At 36.6% G+C, this 17,574-nt stretch overlaps 1 protein-coding gene across 1 annotated transcript in view; it reads right to left on the reverse strand.

The window, feature by feature from the left end:
- Positions 1-4,403: 4,403 nt before the first annotated feature.
- The window catches only part of Cntln (centlein), a 285,607-nt gene continuing 272,436 nt past the window's right edge, over positions 4,404-17,574 (reverse strand). The window contains exon 26 of the mRNA XM_033757653.1: positions 4,404-5,268. Coding sequence (XP_033613544.1) covers positions 5,167-5,268 — 102 coding nt within the window. The 3' untranslated portion in view covers positions 4,404-5,166. The remainder of the gene's footprint in view (positions 5,269-17,574) is intronic.

Raw genomic sequence — 17,574 nt, forward strand, 5'->3', positions numbered from 1 at the left:
TTTTTCTTTTATACATCTTGTTTTGGTATCATGTCTAGCAATTCTTTAAAAAGCCTTAGGCCTTGAAGATTTTCTCTCACGTTATGGTCTACATTTTACTTTTAAATATATACTAATTTTGAGATGTTTTAAAATTTTTTAAGCTAATTCTATGAGATGTACTGATATATGTGTATATTGCACAATGCTCAAATGAGGCTAAACACAGCTATGCCCTCAAACATTTTTAAAAGAATACAATCCTTTTTTCTAGTTTTATGAACTAATAGTACATCATGGTATTCGCCAGGGCTCACAAGTGTGTGCAGGCTAGGGCGGGGCTTCTCAAAAGGCAGCACAGCTCTGAACCAGATGTAAAGCAGGGCACAGACATTTACAAGGTCGGCCTGCAGTTGCTGCGCACAGAGTCAGATGTAGAAAAGGGATCTGTCCAGAGAGTTGAAGGAGCCAGACAAAGCCTGGAGCCCACAGCAATGTCCTGTAGGACCCGCACCAGGAGGCCGAAGGACCCATGAAGAAACATTGAGGGGTCTGGGCCTGGAGGTCAGAGGGTCCAGGAAGCTGAAGAATCCAGGCCAAAAGCCCAGAGAAGATGCCTAAGGTGAAGGGAAAGACCAGAGCTCCTCTGAAAAGAAAAGCTGAAGCTCCTGAAATCAGCTGAAATCCCTCCTTCCTATTCTTTTATACCTTCCTGACAACACTTCTCCTTAAAGTGGGCCTTCTGCACCCAGAGCCCCGCAGACTCCATTCAGAGTGGCGTTCCTACACAAGGTGACCAATTAGCCACCATGACCATGGCTGCACATAGTCAGCTACTGTACAGGAGCACACCAGCATGTCTTCTTCGCCTGCGTTAAATAACCTGTCTTGCTGTGAAGTTAAGGTCAAGGTATTTAACACAGGATTGTCCGATTCCTTCAACATCATCTGTTGAAAAGGTTACTGTCCTCTAATGGATCACTTCTGAACCCTTGTGTAAAATCAACTGAGCACGATCACACGGGTATGTATCTGGTTCTCTACTCTACTCTATCATAGCTATCCCTCTGCCAATAGCACGCATTCCTGATTATCGCAGCTACTTATTTTGAAATCAGGCAGTGAAATTTTGCCCATTTTATTCTTCCTTAAGCATCTTTAAAACAATTGTAGTTTCTTAGCATTTCCATATAAATTTCAGAAGAATCTTGTCTTTACTTTCAAAATATCTTGCTGTGGTGTTAGGACTTTTGTTCATTCCATGTGTCAACTTGAGAAGAACCGATACTGTGTTGAGTGTTGGAATTCAGTCTTGTTTAGATCTTTGATTTCTTTCATCATTGTTTTGTAGATTTGGTATATAAATACTGTACAAGTTTTTTAGTTTACACTTACATATTTCTTTTGGGGAGAAACTGTACATTGTATTTTAAATCTTGGTTTCTATAGATTTATTACTAGTTAACTAGTATACAGAAGTAGTCATAGCCAGCCCAACTCCAACTTTTGCACCAATGCCAGTTGGTACCTGTGTTAGAACAAAGTGCTTGCACTTGAACAAAGCACTCAAAACACCCACATCCTGCTCAGCAGTAAACTCGCTGCAGTTGCAGGATGTTTTGTAGCTCACCTAGTGTGTGTGAAACTTCGTTGTGCCCCCCACTAACCTGGCATGGTTCTGCTTCTGTAAGATTCGGCTTGCTCTCCCCTGAGCCCGCTCCAACTGAAAGTATGACTTAAAGAGAAATCAGACTGCTTCCCGAGGAAATTTCTGAGCGCTAGCTACCTCGGCCACTGGCTATATAATAAAAGGGCTTGAATTTGGCATGAACAGTGGCACACCTCTATTGTTCGAACTCGCTCACCCATAACAGTACAAATGATTTTTTGTTGATCATATACTTTGAGATATTGCTGAACTTTAGGTTTCTTTGCCTTAGAGATAACTTTACTTCTTCCTTTCCAATCTTCTGTATGCTTATTTCTGTTGCCTTACTCTGCTGACTAGAAGTTTCCATATTAAGAATGCTGGCATCCTTTTTGATATAGGATCTTGCTATGTACCTCAGACTGACCTTGGACTCCTGGTGATCCTCCTGCAACAGCATCCCAAGTGCTGGGATTGCAGGCATGTACCACAATAATGAAGTCCTTGCCTTTTTCTTTCTTTTTTTTTGGAGGAGGATACTGGGTATCTTAACTCTAGTCATTGTGCTTGTGAGGCAGGCAGTGGAACCACTGAGCTAAATCCCCAGCCTGTCCTTTTCTTGATCTTAGAAATAAGTATTGTCTTCATCATTAAGTACCTTAGTTGTAGGCTTTTTGAAGATGTTATCAAATTAAAGAACTTCCTTTGTATTCCTAGTTTTGAAGGTTTTCTTTTAATAGGTGCTGAATTTTGTGAAATGGTTTTCAGATATCAAATTATATGTTTATGTGATGTTTCTTCTTCAGCCCATTCATATGGTGACTTACACTGAATTTTTAAGTAATGAATCAGTCTTCTGTATTTTCTCATCAATATAGATATAAAAATCCTAAGTGGAACTTCAGCAAATTTTATTAATTTTTCTATTGGTCTATTCACAAATCACCACAAACTTCACGACTTAAAACAAACGGAAAAATGGTCTCTTACATTCAAAATCACTCTTACCAGGATAAGGTCAAGGTCTGAACAAAGGTGGCTTTTCCAAGGCTGTTGGGGAGAATGTTTCATTGCCTTTTCCAGTCTTCAGAGACACCTTGCTGTCTTGTTGATGCAAAACATTTACCTTTCATGTTCATTTTGATTGGGAGGGAGCCAGAATTTGCATGATGCCAGATCCGGTAAGGTGGATGACGACACCGCATAGCGTTTTTGACAGATGCTGCTATAAACATTTTTCATTGATTCAGAACACCAAGGCAGCCACGGAAGGATGCTCATGAAAGAGGCCTTCCAGAACGGCTTCAGAAAGTGCAAGAGTGAAGGGATGAGTGTGTTTTAAGTGAGGGGTATTGTGAGGAAGATTAATGGCAATGCCTGTTTTACTGCAATACATTTTTAAAATTAAACATTGATCTTATTCTGGATGACACCACATGCATCCTTTGACCTGTGGCCCCTTCCTCCACATTTAAAGCCAGTGGCATAGCATCTTCAGATTTCATGGATCTAACTCTAACCCGTCTTATCTCCCTTGTGTAGGAATCCTTGAGCTCCAGGTGGACAATCCAAGATAATCTTCCAACTCAAGACCCTTAACATTTGCAAAATTCCTTGGTGAAAATTTCACGGGTTCTAGAGAGATGAACATCTTGAGGGGCCATTTTTCAGCCTATCATATTTCTTTTGTTGTATTATCTTTATTGGTTTTGATGTCAGGAGAACATTGGGCAGTCTCATTTTTATCTTTGTAACAAAATTCTACTGTGATATTACATTTTATATTTTGTAATTTTTCTTACTGTCGCTTTCCTGTGAGGTGATATTACAAGGAGTGTTGTCTGTTAATGTCGGTGCAGAATGTATTTCTGAGCATAGGTAGAGTGTCTTGTCACCCAATTCAATAACAAAAAAATAAAATATACTTCACTATGCCTTAACAGTATGAATTATTGGCTGTTTTCCTCTTCTTTTCTTGCGCTGACAAAATGCAATGCAGATATTTTTAAAAACTGTAGTTAGGCAGTATTTATAGCACTTGAAATGCTATCAAACTATAAATGTGTCATTATGATTTGTAGTGTACCAGACAACAGTGCAAAATGGTGAGGACAACACATATGGTCTCTACTGAAATTACTCAACTACACTACTGTGCTGTGAAAGCTCATAAACAACATACTATGTAAATGAATGAACATTTCTGTGTTTCAATAAAACTTTATTGATGGACAATAAAATTTCAATTTCACATAATTCCCACATGCCACAGGATATTGTTCTCTTTTTGATTTTTAACCATTTTAATAACGTAAAAAGCATTCTTAGTCACAGTCCATTTTAAAAATAGATGGTAAGCCAGATTTGGTTGTGGGCTATTATTTGCCAACTCCTGCCTTAATTTCATGGGACCCACATTTGGAAAAGGGAGGATAGATAATAATTTAAAAAGTGACCAAACAAATAAACCAGATGATTTTATATCTTGGGAAAGTAAATAGTAAGATGGTCAGAGAATTTGCCTTTGAAGGAATGGTTAAGGTGAGACCCAACGATGAGAAAGAGCCGTCTATGGGGAAAATGGAGTATGGAGCATTCTAGACAGAGCAGCAAGAGCAAATGTGGGAGGCAGGCACAAGTCTGGTGCATTAGTGTGTGGCAGGAACATAGTGAAGAGGTGAAATGAGGTAGGAATACTCAGGAACTGAAATAAGAAAAATGACATCATTGTTAGGGGCCAGGGATCTAGCTCAGTGGATCGGTGGCCTGCCTTGCAAGTGCAAGGACCCGAGTCCAATCCCCGGTACCAAAAAAAAAAAAAAAAAAATGACATCGTTGTTAAAAAAAGTAACTTTAGCTGAGCATAGTGTACATTCTAAAGCCTAATTGTACGTTCTGTGTCTGTACTGTAGCCCCTTGTTAACTTATATGACTCAACAAAGCATTGCAAATGGGAGGGGGTGTTTTCATATTGTCCAATCACTCAAGAAAAAGTCTTTTCTGTATAATGCAGTATATCAGCAAGAATAGATACAATTAGACCACACAGTTTGTTTCATTAAGTGATCATCCCTAAGTCATAATGCATTATTCTATGCATTATAGTACTAATGTGATGTTCACTGGATCCCTCTTAAGACTATTTATAGGGGTTTTATATAAAACGTCTAGTTTTTAAAGTAAATTTTAAAACATTAAGTCCTTAGTTTACACCATTTTCTTTTTATACTGACTCATTTGCAAAACTTTTTCTAGTTTCTTCCAGAGCATTGAAAAAATCATTTTTAAGTTTGCATTGATTTGTGGCAATATCTGTATTCAACAATCAAATGCTATACTATTTCCTTTTAAGTGGCTATGCACTTAATTACTTTCACTTGTTCAGCAATTAATTACTTTCAGAGACATATTTTGGTATTGAACCTATTGATAGTTGCAGCAAATACTGTATCAAGATTGTAATATATGTTTTCCAATCATAACACATAAAAAAGTTTTCACATCTTCAAAAAAAACCTCTCTATTTCTCCCCTGTAATATCATCTAATATCTTTCATAATTTTGAAATATCCCTCAAGTAGCTTCTTGTTCTCATTCATTTTTTCCAGTACCGCTTCTAGTAAATACGAGGCAAAAGGAAGCTGTAAGAGAAACACACAAAAAATGTTATCAAAACTCTATTTTTTCAGTTCAGAAACATCTACTAAATTATCATTAAGCCATTAGAATTTAGCTGTCTGTAACTTTCCACCCATAAGGTCACCCTACCTGGTTTCTTTTCAACTGATTTTGCTGGTTAGGGTGGGTAATTTTGTCTTTTCTAATAAAAATGATAAAAGAGCAGAAGTAAAATGAAAAAAGATAAATGCCTTATTGAACAATTCATGGTTTACTGACCATGTTAATGATGTAATCTGCCATACAAGCAGCTAAGCCATTTATCTTCAATCAGCTGATCAATAACAGGTTACAGTCATTGCTAGGGCACACAGGCTCACAGAAGTGGTACTGTATGTTCATCACTCATAAAGGAATGAGAGAGAACTATCAATATGCTGGTCTGTGTGACAGCTGAACATCTCAAGAGTTTCAGGATAAAACTTCAGAGAAAAAAATGGCGAAAGTATACTCATTGATTAAGTTGTTAAAGTTTGTTTTGTATATCAAAGTGTAATACACATGCTTCAAAAACTGCTGAGTTTCTGAAATGTGAGTACATTTTAAAATTTCATAATTGACACAACTTTTCTAGGGGTTTCACTGTTCCCTCTGCTTCACTGGTTTGCTGGTAGTACAGTTACAGGCTTTAACACAGTCTGAAATGTAACTCTAATCACCTCCCGTAGCCCTAACAATATTCTCTTGTCCTTGTTCCTAGCTGTCTTTTCTTACATAAGACAAGAATTAAGAAGTTCATTAAGTATTTATCAGAATTTTTCTTTTGACTAACCAGGGAAAGATACTTTCATTTTCCTAAAATATTAACCATAAAGCTTGTCGTGCCTCATCCTGCTCCCTAGCGGGAAGGAGGATCAGATTCTTGGGCAACTGTGACCACTGATGGCCTCATCTGAGCAAACACTGCCTACGTCCTCTGTATGGGCTGCTCAGCTAAAGCAACCACCAATCAGAAGGTTCTGTCCTGAATTCAGCTGGTAGAAAGAGAAAATACTGGCCGTGGCAGGTAAACTACAGGGAAGCCAACATATGGGACACAGAGGATAAACAGAGACCATACAAGGTTCAAAGAACTGCCTATGCCCTAAATAATTTTCTAGCTTAAGTTCATAACTTTGTAACAATCAGCCTTCTCCTTAAGCAGTATGAATCTGTATTTATCCCCCTGAAACACAAGAGCTCCATGAATTTGTCTTAACTCAAAACTTAACTCATGAAAAGATACCAAAATAGAATATTTCTTTAATTCTAAGATACAGCTGAATAAGACAAACACATAGACTTAAAAACAGCTTTTCTAAACAAGAACCAAGAAATATCATGTAAAGGTACAAGACCCCAATGATAAATGTAACTGTACTGTTTGCTTTAAATGTACCAATAAACTTAATGGAAAACAAACAAACAAACAAACAAACGAACCAGCTTTTCTGAGGGGGTGCCCTAAGAAGTACACATTACTGGTTATACATTCCAATTTCAGAAGTGTAAAAAGTGTGAAAGCATATTTTAGATTTGAGTAAAGTACGTTTAATTCTCTTCCAGAAGATATTGCTATCAATAGCAAATTCCTACTTTGACAAATTTCCCTTCTGGGATACAGAAAGGAGTTATATTTGGTAAAATTGCCAGATTTACAAATAAGATAAATTAAATATTCAGGACATTCATATTAGGTGTTAAAGAAATTAATGATAAAAATCACAAAACTATTAGGTAACCATCTTTTAATTAAATGTTTCTGCTGGGGATTTAGCTCAGTGGTTCTACCACCTGCCTCACAAGCGCAAGGTCCCAAATTCAATCCCCAGTACCAAAAAAAAAGAAAAAAGAAAAGAAAGACAGATAATTAAACGTTTCTCAGTATTATATGCATTGCTTTCAAAAAAGAAGATTCACGAAATGAGAACAACCTCCTATTCTCTGAACTGGTAGAAAAAAAATAAAAGTGTAACAAATTACTACTAATCTCCCTCAAAATATTCCTCTTTGCTTTGAACACACATTGGACTGTTCTTGCTACTGTCTCAGGTAATTCTGGAAGTCCTTTTTGTGAATGTTTAGTTGTGTTCTCATGGCTGCTCCATGTCCTGAATTGATTCAAAAATTTACCTTTCTTGGTGATTTTGATTTTGGGGAAAAGCCAGAAGTTGCTTGTTACCAGACCCTGTGAATAAGGTGAACAAGGACACAGCATAGTATTTTTATAAGCATTTCCTGTCTGTTGGATGACAGCCTTAGCAGCTTAACCTCTCATAAAGATACTCACTGAGAAGGACTTCCGCAACTGGTCAGGAAAGTGGCAAGGAAAATGGGCTGAGTGTGTGAGGACGGAGTGTAATTGAGGGGCAAAGTGTCTTTTACAGCAATAGATTTTTAGGTTAAAAACAGTATTTTTGATCAGTTCTTGTATAAAATTTCATGTATTATATCTGCTCTTTAAAAAGGATCTGATTCAGTGGGATTTCAATGCATTTGTAAAAAAAAAAAAACAATGTAGATTATAAAATTGAAAATGCAAAATTTAGTGTAATATTTATTTACACATATACCCCACCCTCACAAATAAATACACACTTTATTATCATGATATTAAAATACTGAACTTCTTAAAATTATCAAGAAAGCTACCAGAAGTAACAACTTATTTATAATTTAAATTTGGTGCTAAATTTTGAGGGAAGTTTGCTGTTATATTTCTGCCACATATCCTAATGGAACTCTTGTAATTCTGCTGAAAATTGACATACATAGAAGGCTTTGTCTGCTGCTTTGAAACTTTTGGTAAAGGATATAATTTGCTTTCCCTTTACTTTTTTTTGGGGGGGTACTGGAGATCGAACTCAAGACCTTGCGCTTGCAAGGCAGGCAGCAGCACCACTGAGCTGCATCCCCAGCCCTTTCCCTTTAGTTTTCAACCTTACTCTAAAGTCTATAAATTATAAGACAAAATTGAAATAAAAGGCGTTGAAATTTTTGTTATTTTATTTATTATTTTGCCTCAAAGAATATTTCCATAATATTTAAAGCAAATTGGTGATCTATCCTGTTATAAACTCCCCTGGGTGCAGGGGTAACCTTTTACAAGATACTTCAAGATTCAGTAAAAAGAACCGTCAGAAAGGTCTTTATGGTCATGGCACACTATGAACTACAGAAGAGAAATGCTTGAACATTCAAATTAGCTGTAGCCTTTGTTGCAAACACAACAGTGCCTCCACACCTGGGCGAGGCTTCCTGTCTGTCACTGAGAACTCTGGAACGCTGTCTTGACAGCTCACCCAGGCAGGGCTGACGCTCTGGCTCTGGATCTTCAGCTGACTGTGGTCTCACCTTCCCTTGCGCCTTATTCCCATTAAGTCACTTTCACCAGCTAATGACTGGCATTCTCACATATCAGAGACTACCTCTGTGCTCTCACTTTCAAGACAGTGCATTGGTTTGGACCCTTGTCAGCTTTTGTGGACAACCGACCTCAAACTCTGAGGCCTGACACATTCCTAATTTATTCCACCTCCTTGAAAGATTTTTTAATAGATTCTAGTTACCTGAAAGGCAAATCCTTTGCACATATGCTCACACATAATAATCTCAATACTGGCATTCAGTGTACCCTAATATGATTTACGGGAGCCATGTAGTAGGGATAGATCCACTCCCCAGACGCTCCTTAACACTAGGTGGGATATACACAACAAAGGGAAGCCTGTCATGGTCTACTGCAACCAGCAGGAATCTCTCCTTGTACACACATTAAAGAAACTATTTTAGGTCTCAACAGCACAGGTATAAACATCGGTATTTACCAATAAATATGAACACTGAATTCAGGAAAAGAAACCCCTTAAATGAAGTAAAAGCATTTAGCAGGCAGACCTTTGTTATGACCGAACTGAATGTTTGTGTCTTCCCCAAACTTATGTGAAACCCTAAATCCCAATGTGATGGGGAGAACTTAGGGAGGTACTGTAATTAAATTATAAATATGGATTCCTCACGAATGGAATTAATGCACTTAAGTGATATGCGAGCTTATTCATTCTCTGTGCTGTATGAGAATACACTGAGAAGACCACAGCCTACATATCAGGAAGAGGACCCTCGGCAGATAGTGGATCTGCCAGTGCCTTGATCTTGGCATTCCCAGCTTCCAGACTGTAAGAAATAAATGTTTGTTGTCCAAGCTGTTTAGTCTATGATATTCTTACAGATTCCTGAAATGATTGAGATAAGCCTTAAATGGAAAGACAGGAAGAATAACAGCGTTCGCAAAGATCCAAAGGAGAGTTGAATTGGCCACGTATTTATTCCTGATTTAAATATATTTTGACCCCCCCCCAAATCTGGGAAAATGATGACAGATTATATATGTACACTGCAAGTATTCGACAAATATTTCTTATGTATCCGTTATATGCCAGGCAATTGACAAAGCACCTTTTGGGATGACTTACAGGAAGTCTGGAAAAAGATGTGCTTTTCAAATAAAGAGCAAAACTTAATTATTAGACACATGAAATCACTAGACTACTAAGTTCCAATTCTTTTCTACGTACTTTCCCTTGGCTTCGATAATCATTATCCTTTTTAAGTGTACAAAAACACATTCACTTGTGACGATGTGTTTTTACATGTATTATTTTATTTATAATTTTAAGTCTGTGACTTTTTTTAATAGTTGAAGAATAATAGAGTGAAAGAAGCTGTAGTTACTTTCTTGGAGCTATTTCATGTGATAGTGTGAGACAAGACATAAAACCAAGTCTTCTGATCATAAGCCACTGCAATCATACTGCAAGGAGACAATCTGGTCAATATGAGGAGAAACTGAGTAAGAGTGTAAGGCGTGTGAAGCTGAAAATGGACTTGCTTAGCAGCTGTTGCAATTCCTATCACTTCACAAGGCAGAGCCCATCCTCTGGGGGAGTGAGTACTCAGGTATTTTACAATGCAAAGATTTTAGCTATGGTGTTTTGATTTCATTGCTTTGTAGTGTTTCCTTTTATAAATCTTAGCCTGTTGTCTTCAGGCCATGGCAAAGTCTAGTAATAAATCCACGTGAAAAATGTTATTCTTCTGAGTGTTATGAGAAAATAGAATGGGGTGGACACAGGCCGGCCTTCAGGGTACAAGAATGGGGTGGTTTTGCTCTGTACTGACCTGGGTAATCCATAATGCCGTGGCACAATCTGCTGGCTTTTCATATTCCCTCAGTACATTATGGGTGATAAAAATTACTGACTGTTCCCTTGAGCGACTTATCCACCAGAAGGCAGAATTTGACTAAGCTGCATTTGGTTGCTCAAATTTGGCCTCACACTAATTACTGCATCCCAATGTTTTGGAAACAGTTACTCTCTGTAAATTAAACTGAATAAATCATAACGGAAATGAATATTACCTGCGGCTCCCATAAACTGCCTAGAAATTCTACCATAAGACAACATAAATTTTATCATGTAAACCATTTTTAAGTTCATGATTTATTGGCATTGAGTACGCTTATGATGTGCAATCACCATTGACATCCTCAGAACTTTTTCAGCTTCCCAAACTAAGATTCTGCACTTATTGCTTCCCATTTGCCTCCTCCGACAGCCACTGGAAACCATCTACCTTTCTGTCTCTATGAATCTTACTACTTTAGGAACTACACATAGGTGGAATCATACAGTATTTTCTCTATTTGTGTCTGGCTTATTTCACTTCGTAGAATGTCTTCATGACGCTAAATCTTCTTTATTCATGTTGTAGCACATATTATAGTGCTTTACTCCTTATCAAGGTATGCAAAGGGTGGGACTCAGAATGTTCCCTCGCTCAGAGGTGAGGCTTCTGGCAGAGGACTGGACCATGACAGCTCTGGCTTTATCAGTGGGTGATCTCCTGATGGATTTAGGGTTGGATGGCACTACTGGGAGGGGACAGGATCTGAGGAGTCGGGCCTCACTACAGGGAGTGAGCATGGGAGCATGACCCTGGGGACTGTGTCTCACCCTCAGCCTCTTCCTGACTGTGCTGCCTCCCACTGCCCTGAGTGAGCACCTTTCCTCGGCCACCTCTTCCACCATAATGCTTCTGCCTCACCACAGGCATAAAACAAGAAAACCAGCTGTCCTCGGGCTGAAACTCTGAAACTGTGAGCCAAAACAGACTTTTCTCCTTTAAGTTGCTTTTCTCAGATATTTTTAACAGTGACAAAAACCTTACTATGTATATTTTATATATAAAAATGTCTGTTTATCCATTCATCCATCAATGGGTATCCTGGGTCATTTCTACTTTTGGCTGTTGTGAATGTTGTTATGCACATTGGTGTACAAGTATCTCTTGCAGTCCCTGTCTTTATTTCTTTGGAGCTGTACTCAGAAATACAATTTCTGGACAATACTATAACCCCATGTTAATTTCTTGAGGAACTGCTATAGTACTGCTTGGAGCAGCTTACATTGTTTTCCCACCAGCAATATACAAGGGTCCCAATTTCTCCATGTCCCCACAAACTTGTGATCGATTGTCCTCCTGCAAGATTTAAGTCCTTTGTGGGCCTGAACCATCCTATTTGTCTCCCATGCTGACCAGCACTTTCATATAAAATAGGAATGTTTGTTGAACGAATCATACTGCTAATCTCAAATATGTATAGCAATTAAACTAGCTGTTAATAAAGAACTTTTAGGAAAAAATAATTTTTATATGGTTAAGACTTAATTTTAGAACAATAGTTAAAACTTTTGTTTACTTATAGCACAAATAGATATATATTGAGATAAACACAAAGAGCTACCAAGATGATTTCAAAAACAAGAATTACAACAAAAAACTGCAAATATAGGTTAGAATGAGTATTTTTAAAATTAAAATGCTCATTTTAACTATAATGACAAATCCCTTTTTTCTGATATATGAAAGTAGGCTTTAAACTGATAAGTTAAAAAAATGTATTTCAGCAAATCTGAGTGGAGAATTTTATTTCTTGCTACTTCAGCCAAATATGAGGAATAAGTTGATATGACTATGTGAGTTTTTATGTGCACGTGTGTGAGAGGGAGTCTTAGTATGCACATACATCAGCACATGAGTCACAAGGACAACAGAGGAAGTAATCACAGAGTAAATATCTTCAGTATTGCAAAGAAGAAACTTTCAAATAACCTTCAGGCTGGTGGTATGCTCTACTTACAAAAGCCAAGGAGATTTATAAAACCCTTCCCATTGCTGCACACAATGTATTCTATAGAAGGTAAGCATATTCTGCAGAGAGGACACTGGGGAAAGCCAATCATTTTAAATTTCAGCGTTTGCAAAATCCGAAGCAACGAACAGGAACAGAAATATTGAAAGCTAAAGAAAAACTACTGATCAAAGTCTACTTTAAATTCTCAACAAATGAAGGGGAAAAGATAGACTTCTTGATATGGTTTCAATACAAACAAATGATTGATGTAAAGTAGACTAACATGGACTGGATGAAGGCCAGAGAAGGATTCACAAACAAAAAAGAGTAAAGCAACAAGAAGACAAAATCAAGATACACTTTTCTAACCATTCACAGCTAAAGTTTTTTTTAATAAGGCCTAGAACAGAAGCATGGTACTCTGGCTATAACTGTAAATTATTTGTTTTACGCATGTATATATCATACACACATCAAAGTGAATGCTTAAAGAAGAAATTTATTCCAGTAAAAGACACCTTGGCATTAATCCCCGTCAAATATTCCCTCTCGCTTATCGCATCATCGCTGCCACTTTTTGGAGCAGTTTGGGAAGTCAGGGTCCCTTATGAGGTGTCATGTGGTGAAAACTGCCATGTGCCGTCCAAAAGAAAGGCAGCACATTGTGCTGTACCCTCATTTACTTTATTCACAGGGTCTGGCACCATGTGCCTTATGACTCTCCCCTAAGTCAAAAAAACAACATGAAAAGTAAACATTCTGAGTTGATGCTGGACGTGGAACAGTCATGACAACACAACTAAACCTTCACAAAGGAGGACTTCCAGAACTGCGTGAGACAGAGACAAAAAGAATGGGAAAAGTGTGTTTGGAGCAAGGGATATATTTTATTTTGAGGGGAATTTATGGCAATATGTCTTTTATTATAATACAACTTTTTAAAATTTAAATATTCACTGAATGTTTCAATCATATATATATATATATTCATTATTCTATTCAAGTTAACTATTTAGTAAATTTTACTTTAACTATTTGTTTTAATTATTGTTTTAACTATTTATTTATTGTCTTTCATTCCCAGAATAGTAACTTCTAGTAGGGTGCTTGCATTTTTCTTTTTATTCACTACTGTACCTTTCAGACTTAAAATAATGTCTGGCATGCAGTAGGAATTCACTATATGTTTTATGAATGAATTCCATAGCATAGGCTCAATATTTCTCCATCCATTTTTTTCTATGTCCTTTATAAAGTCTCACTTTTACAAGATGGTTTCAGGTATTATTATCAAGGCCTTGAAAACAAAACCGAATTAATTTTATTATAATTTTAATTTTGAATATCAGAATGGGTAGAAAAAATTCCTTTTAGAGGGAAAGGTATAAAAAAACCAGTTCCTCGTGTGGATATGTGAATAGGTAAGATCAACTAGTATATGAGAGACATTTCCTTATATGCCAACTGAGGGAATACTACTGTGAAATAAAATAATCCATCCTTTTACTAATATATAATGGCTAGTAGATAAATTCAGATTCCTACCTGAATCTTAAAGTAATCTCTTTAATGATGGAAGGCAATATATATATGAACTTTAGCCAGGGATTTAGCTCAGTGGCACCACATCTGCCTCATAAGTACAAGGTTCTGACTTTGATCCCCAGTACCAGGAAAGAAAAAAAAAGAATATGAATATATATATATATGAACTTTATTAAATTTAGTTTAAAATGTATTATTTCTTTCTAATGTGTCATAAATTAGGGAATTATTATTAGCTACACTGAGGATTTAACCCAGGGTCTCATGCATGCTAGAGAGATATACTACTTCTGAGCTACATTTCCAGCTTTTCAAAATTTTTACATTGAGACAGGGCCTCAACAAGTTCCCAGGTTGGCCTTGAACTTGTGATCCTCCCTGCCTGAGCCTCCTGAGTAGCTGTGATTACAGGCATGCACTATGGTGCACATCAAGGAATTAATTGTTTTAAATAGAGATATGACATGTAACAAAATTTACCATTTTAAAGTGCATAATTAATTGGTTTCAATAGGGTCAGAAGGTTGGACAATAATCACCATTGTCTACTTCCTGAAAATTTCACTACTCCTCTCCTCTTCCAAACCCCAGCACCCATTAGAAGCCACTTTTCATCTCCAACCATGCCCTGGTAACCATTAACCCACTTTTTGTCTCTATTGATTTGCCTCTTCTAGATATTTCATGTGAACGGAATCATACTATGTACTATACAGCATTTTATAAATGGCTTCTTTCACCTCAGGTTTACAAGGTTTTTCCATGCTGTTGTATATATCAATATTTTATTCCATTTAGTAGTCGAATAATATTTTGTTGTATGCAATGCTATATTTATTAAATAATAAATCTTTTTGCTGTTCCACTTTGGAGCTATAATAAATAATGCTTATATGACCATTCCAGTACAAGTTTTTGTAATGGACATATTTCTTTCATTTGTTGTGGGTGTACACTTAGAAATGTAATTGCTGGGTCTTATAGTAACTCTAACATCCTGCGGAAATGCCACAGTTTTCCAGAGGAACTGCACCAACTGACATTCCCACTAGCAATATATAACAGTTCCAATCAATCTGTACCCTTGATAACACCTGTTACTATCTTTTTGAGTGTAGCAGCCATAGCGAGTATGAAGTATATTATTTGTTTTTGAGTCAAATATCCCTAATGCCTAATAGTTTTAAATATCTTATAATTTATTTACTGGCTATTTGTATACATTCTTAGAGAAATGTCTACTCAAGTTCTTGCCCTTTTTTAAACTGAGTTTTTGTCTTTCAGTTGTTGAAATGTAAGAGTTTAAAGTGCATTTTTATTTTCTTTCCTTATATTTTGAGATAAAGTCTTGCTCTGTTTCCCAGGCTGGCCTTGAGTTCTTGGGCTCAAGGAATTCTCCTGCCCCAACCTTCTGTGGAGTTGAGATTATATATTATGTGCCACCATGCCCACCTTTGAACTATATTTCACTGAGAAGCTCATACAGAAGGTTAGGATACATTAAGGGAGAAATAGATACCTGAATATTATCAATCTATTAAATAAACTATAGATTAAATCATTATTTAACATCTCTTCCATGCCAAACTTGCTTTTATCTCTTCTGATCTCTAAAATTCTTAAAGGTATTTTTTTGATCTCTCTTAACATGTCAGTATTACACTTAACTAACCTATCTTTGGTTTCCTTCCTCATTGCTGCAATGTTTTTACTCACTCTGATATGGGTCACATTCACTTTGGGCCTCTCTATTTCTATGACCAGGACACACCCAGACCCTCAATGGATCCCACTTAAGTTGCTTTCTTGCTTGCAGTTTCTTCTCTCCTGAAGCCAGTCTATATGCTGCTATCATGTGTCTTTCTAAAGCACAACACTGCTCACATCCCTTTCCTGCTCAAAAGTCTGTACAGTCTGGTCCCAGCCTACTTTTCTTTGCTTTATTCCTACTTTTCTTTCTTCTGATTCCTAAACCACAGATAGGCTACTTTGGGGTCCCTCCCTCAAAATTCAAGATAAATTTGCTTATTTGTTATATATTTTTAATTTTAAAATATGTTAATGAGAAAAGAGGGATGAAGTAAAAATATCAAAAGAAAATAAAGGTAGTTATTCCACAGGAAAATGAAGATAGATCTTAAGATCTCTTTTTCCAGTGTGGTTCTCAGTATTCAAAATTCTCCAGAATAAAAGGTAAGTTGCATAAAACTAAAACAAAACAAAACAAACAATACATAAAGCCACCAACTGCTTTAGGACTATTTGAAATAATGAGAACATATATTTTCATTCTGTGTCAAATACATATGAGCTAAAGTTGTAAACCTTTCAGTTCTCATGTACTTCTGGGTAACAGCAGTAGTATGTACTACGTAGTTTTACACTGTCACATGGCAAAACTGCTTTTTGTTTTGTGGTAAATATTTTTTCCAACATAAAATACCATCAAATGAATGCAGATGAAAAATTTAATACAAAACTAGAGAGAACCAAAAGATAAAATCACAGGGCCAGATTAACCCCTATAATTTTAGGATTCTATCAAACAGCAACCAACACAGAGAGAGGATATGAAAGGGAAATTTTCCTAAAATTTTATCTAGAAAATATTTTAATATTCAAACATGAATATTGAAATAATTGATAGTTTAAAAGGATGTGATCAATTATCCTATAACTTAAAGGTCATGTAAACTCATATACAAGAATGTGTAAGCTACAAACTAAACCAAATGCATAAGCAAACATGTTTATACTTTGCCCAGAGAAACCTGTGAGTAAATGTGGACACTAAAAGAATTGATGGGCAAAGAGAATGTTTTCCAACGTCCAGGACAAATATACCTGCCGAGATTGAGACAGAAGAAAAGGCTAACAAAACAAGCGATGTTTTCTATTTATAGATTTTCCCTCAGGCATAATCATAAAGTGGCATTCAAGTGCAACCGACGAAGTCCCTATTTTTTTTCCCCTCACAAAATCCAAAGACATCAGCAAAACCACCTATGTCAGTAATAAAAATAAAAAGTCTTTGACTTTTTAAATGTTATCATACTGTCACAGTGGAATAAAATTAGCTTGAAAAATGATCTGAAGGCACATGATGCAGTTCATTATGTATAACAGCAGCAGCAGCAGTTTCCCTGTGTTCATAAAGGCTGCTCCATTAAATTTACCTCCAGTCAATAATTAGGAGTCCACAAATAAACCTGGGCAATTAAATCAATACTACCAGGCAATTATATTCCAGAGTCCAGGCTCAGTGGCACAAAAAGGCACTATATCAAGCTGCAGTATTAAGTAGTCCGCTGCTGTTTTCAACAGGATTTTTTTATACTAACTGGATAGAATAAGCACATATCTAGATAGTGCAGGATGTGCGTACATACCTCTATATGTGTTAGCCAAAATAAGTCGGTCCTGTATCAGTATAACTAGTAAAATTTAATAAAGATTTATACATATTGACATTATTCTTTATGGTCATAACTGATGATAAACTTCTTAAAACACACACAGGATCATATTTACAAGGGGAACAGTTTAA

Source organism: Fukomys damarensis, unplaced genomic scaffold, assembly GCF_012274545.1.
Source record: "Fukomys damarensis isolate Sample0158 unplaced genomic scaffold, DMR_v1.0_HiC HiC_scaffold_31, whole genome shotgun sequence".
NCBI classification, from domain to species: domain Eukaryota; kingdom Metazoa; phylum Chordata; class Mammalia; order Rodentia; family Bathyergidae; genus Fukomys; species Fukomys damarensis.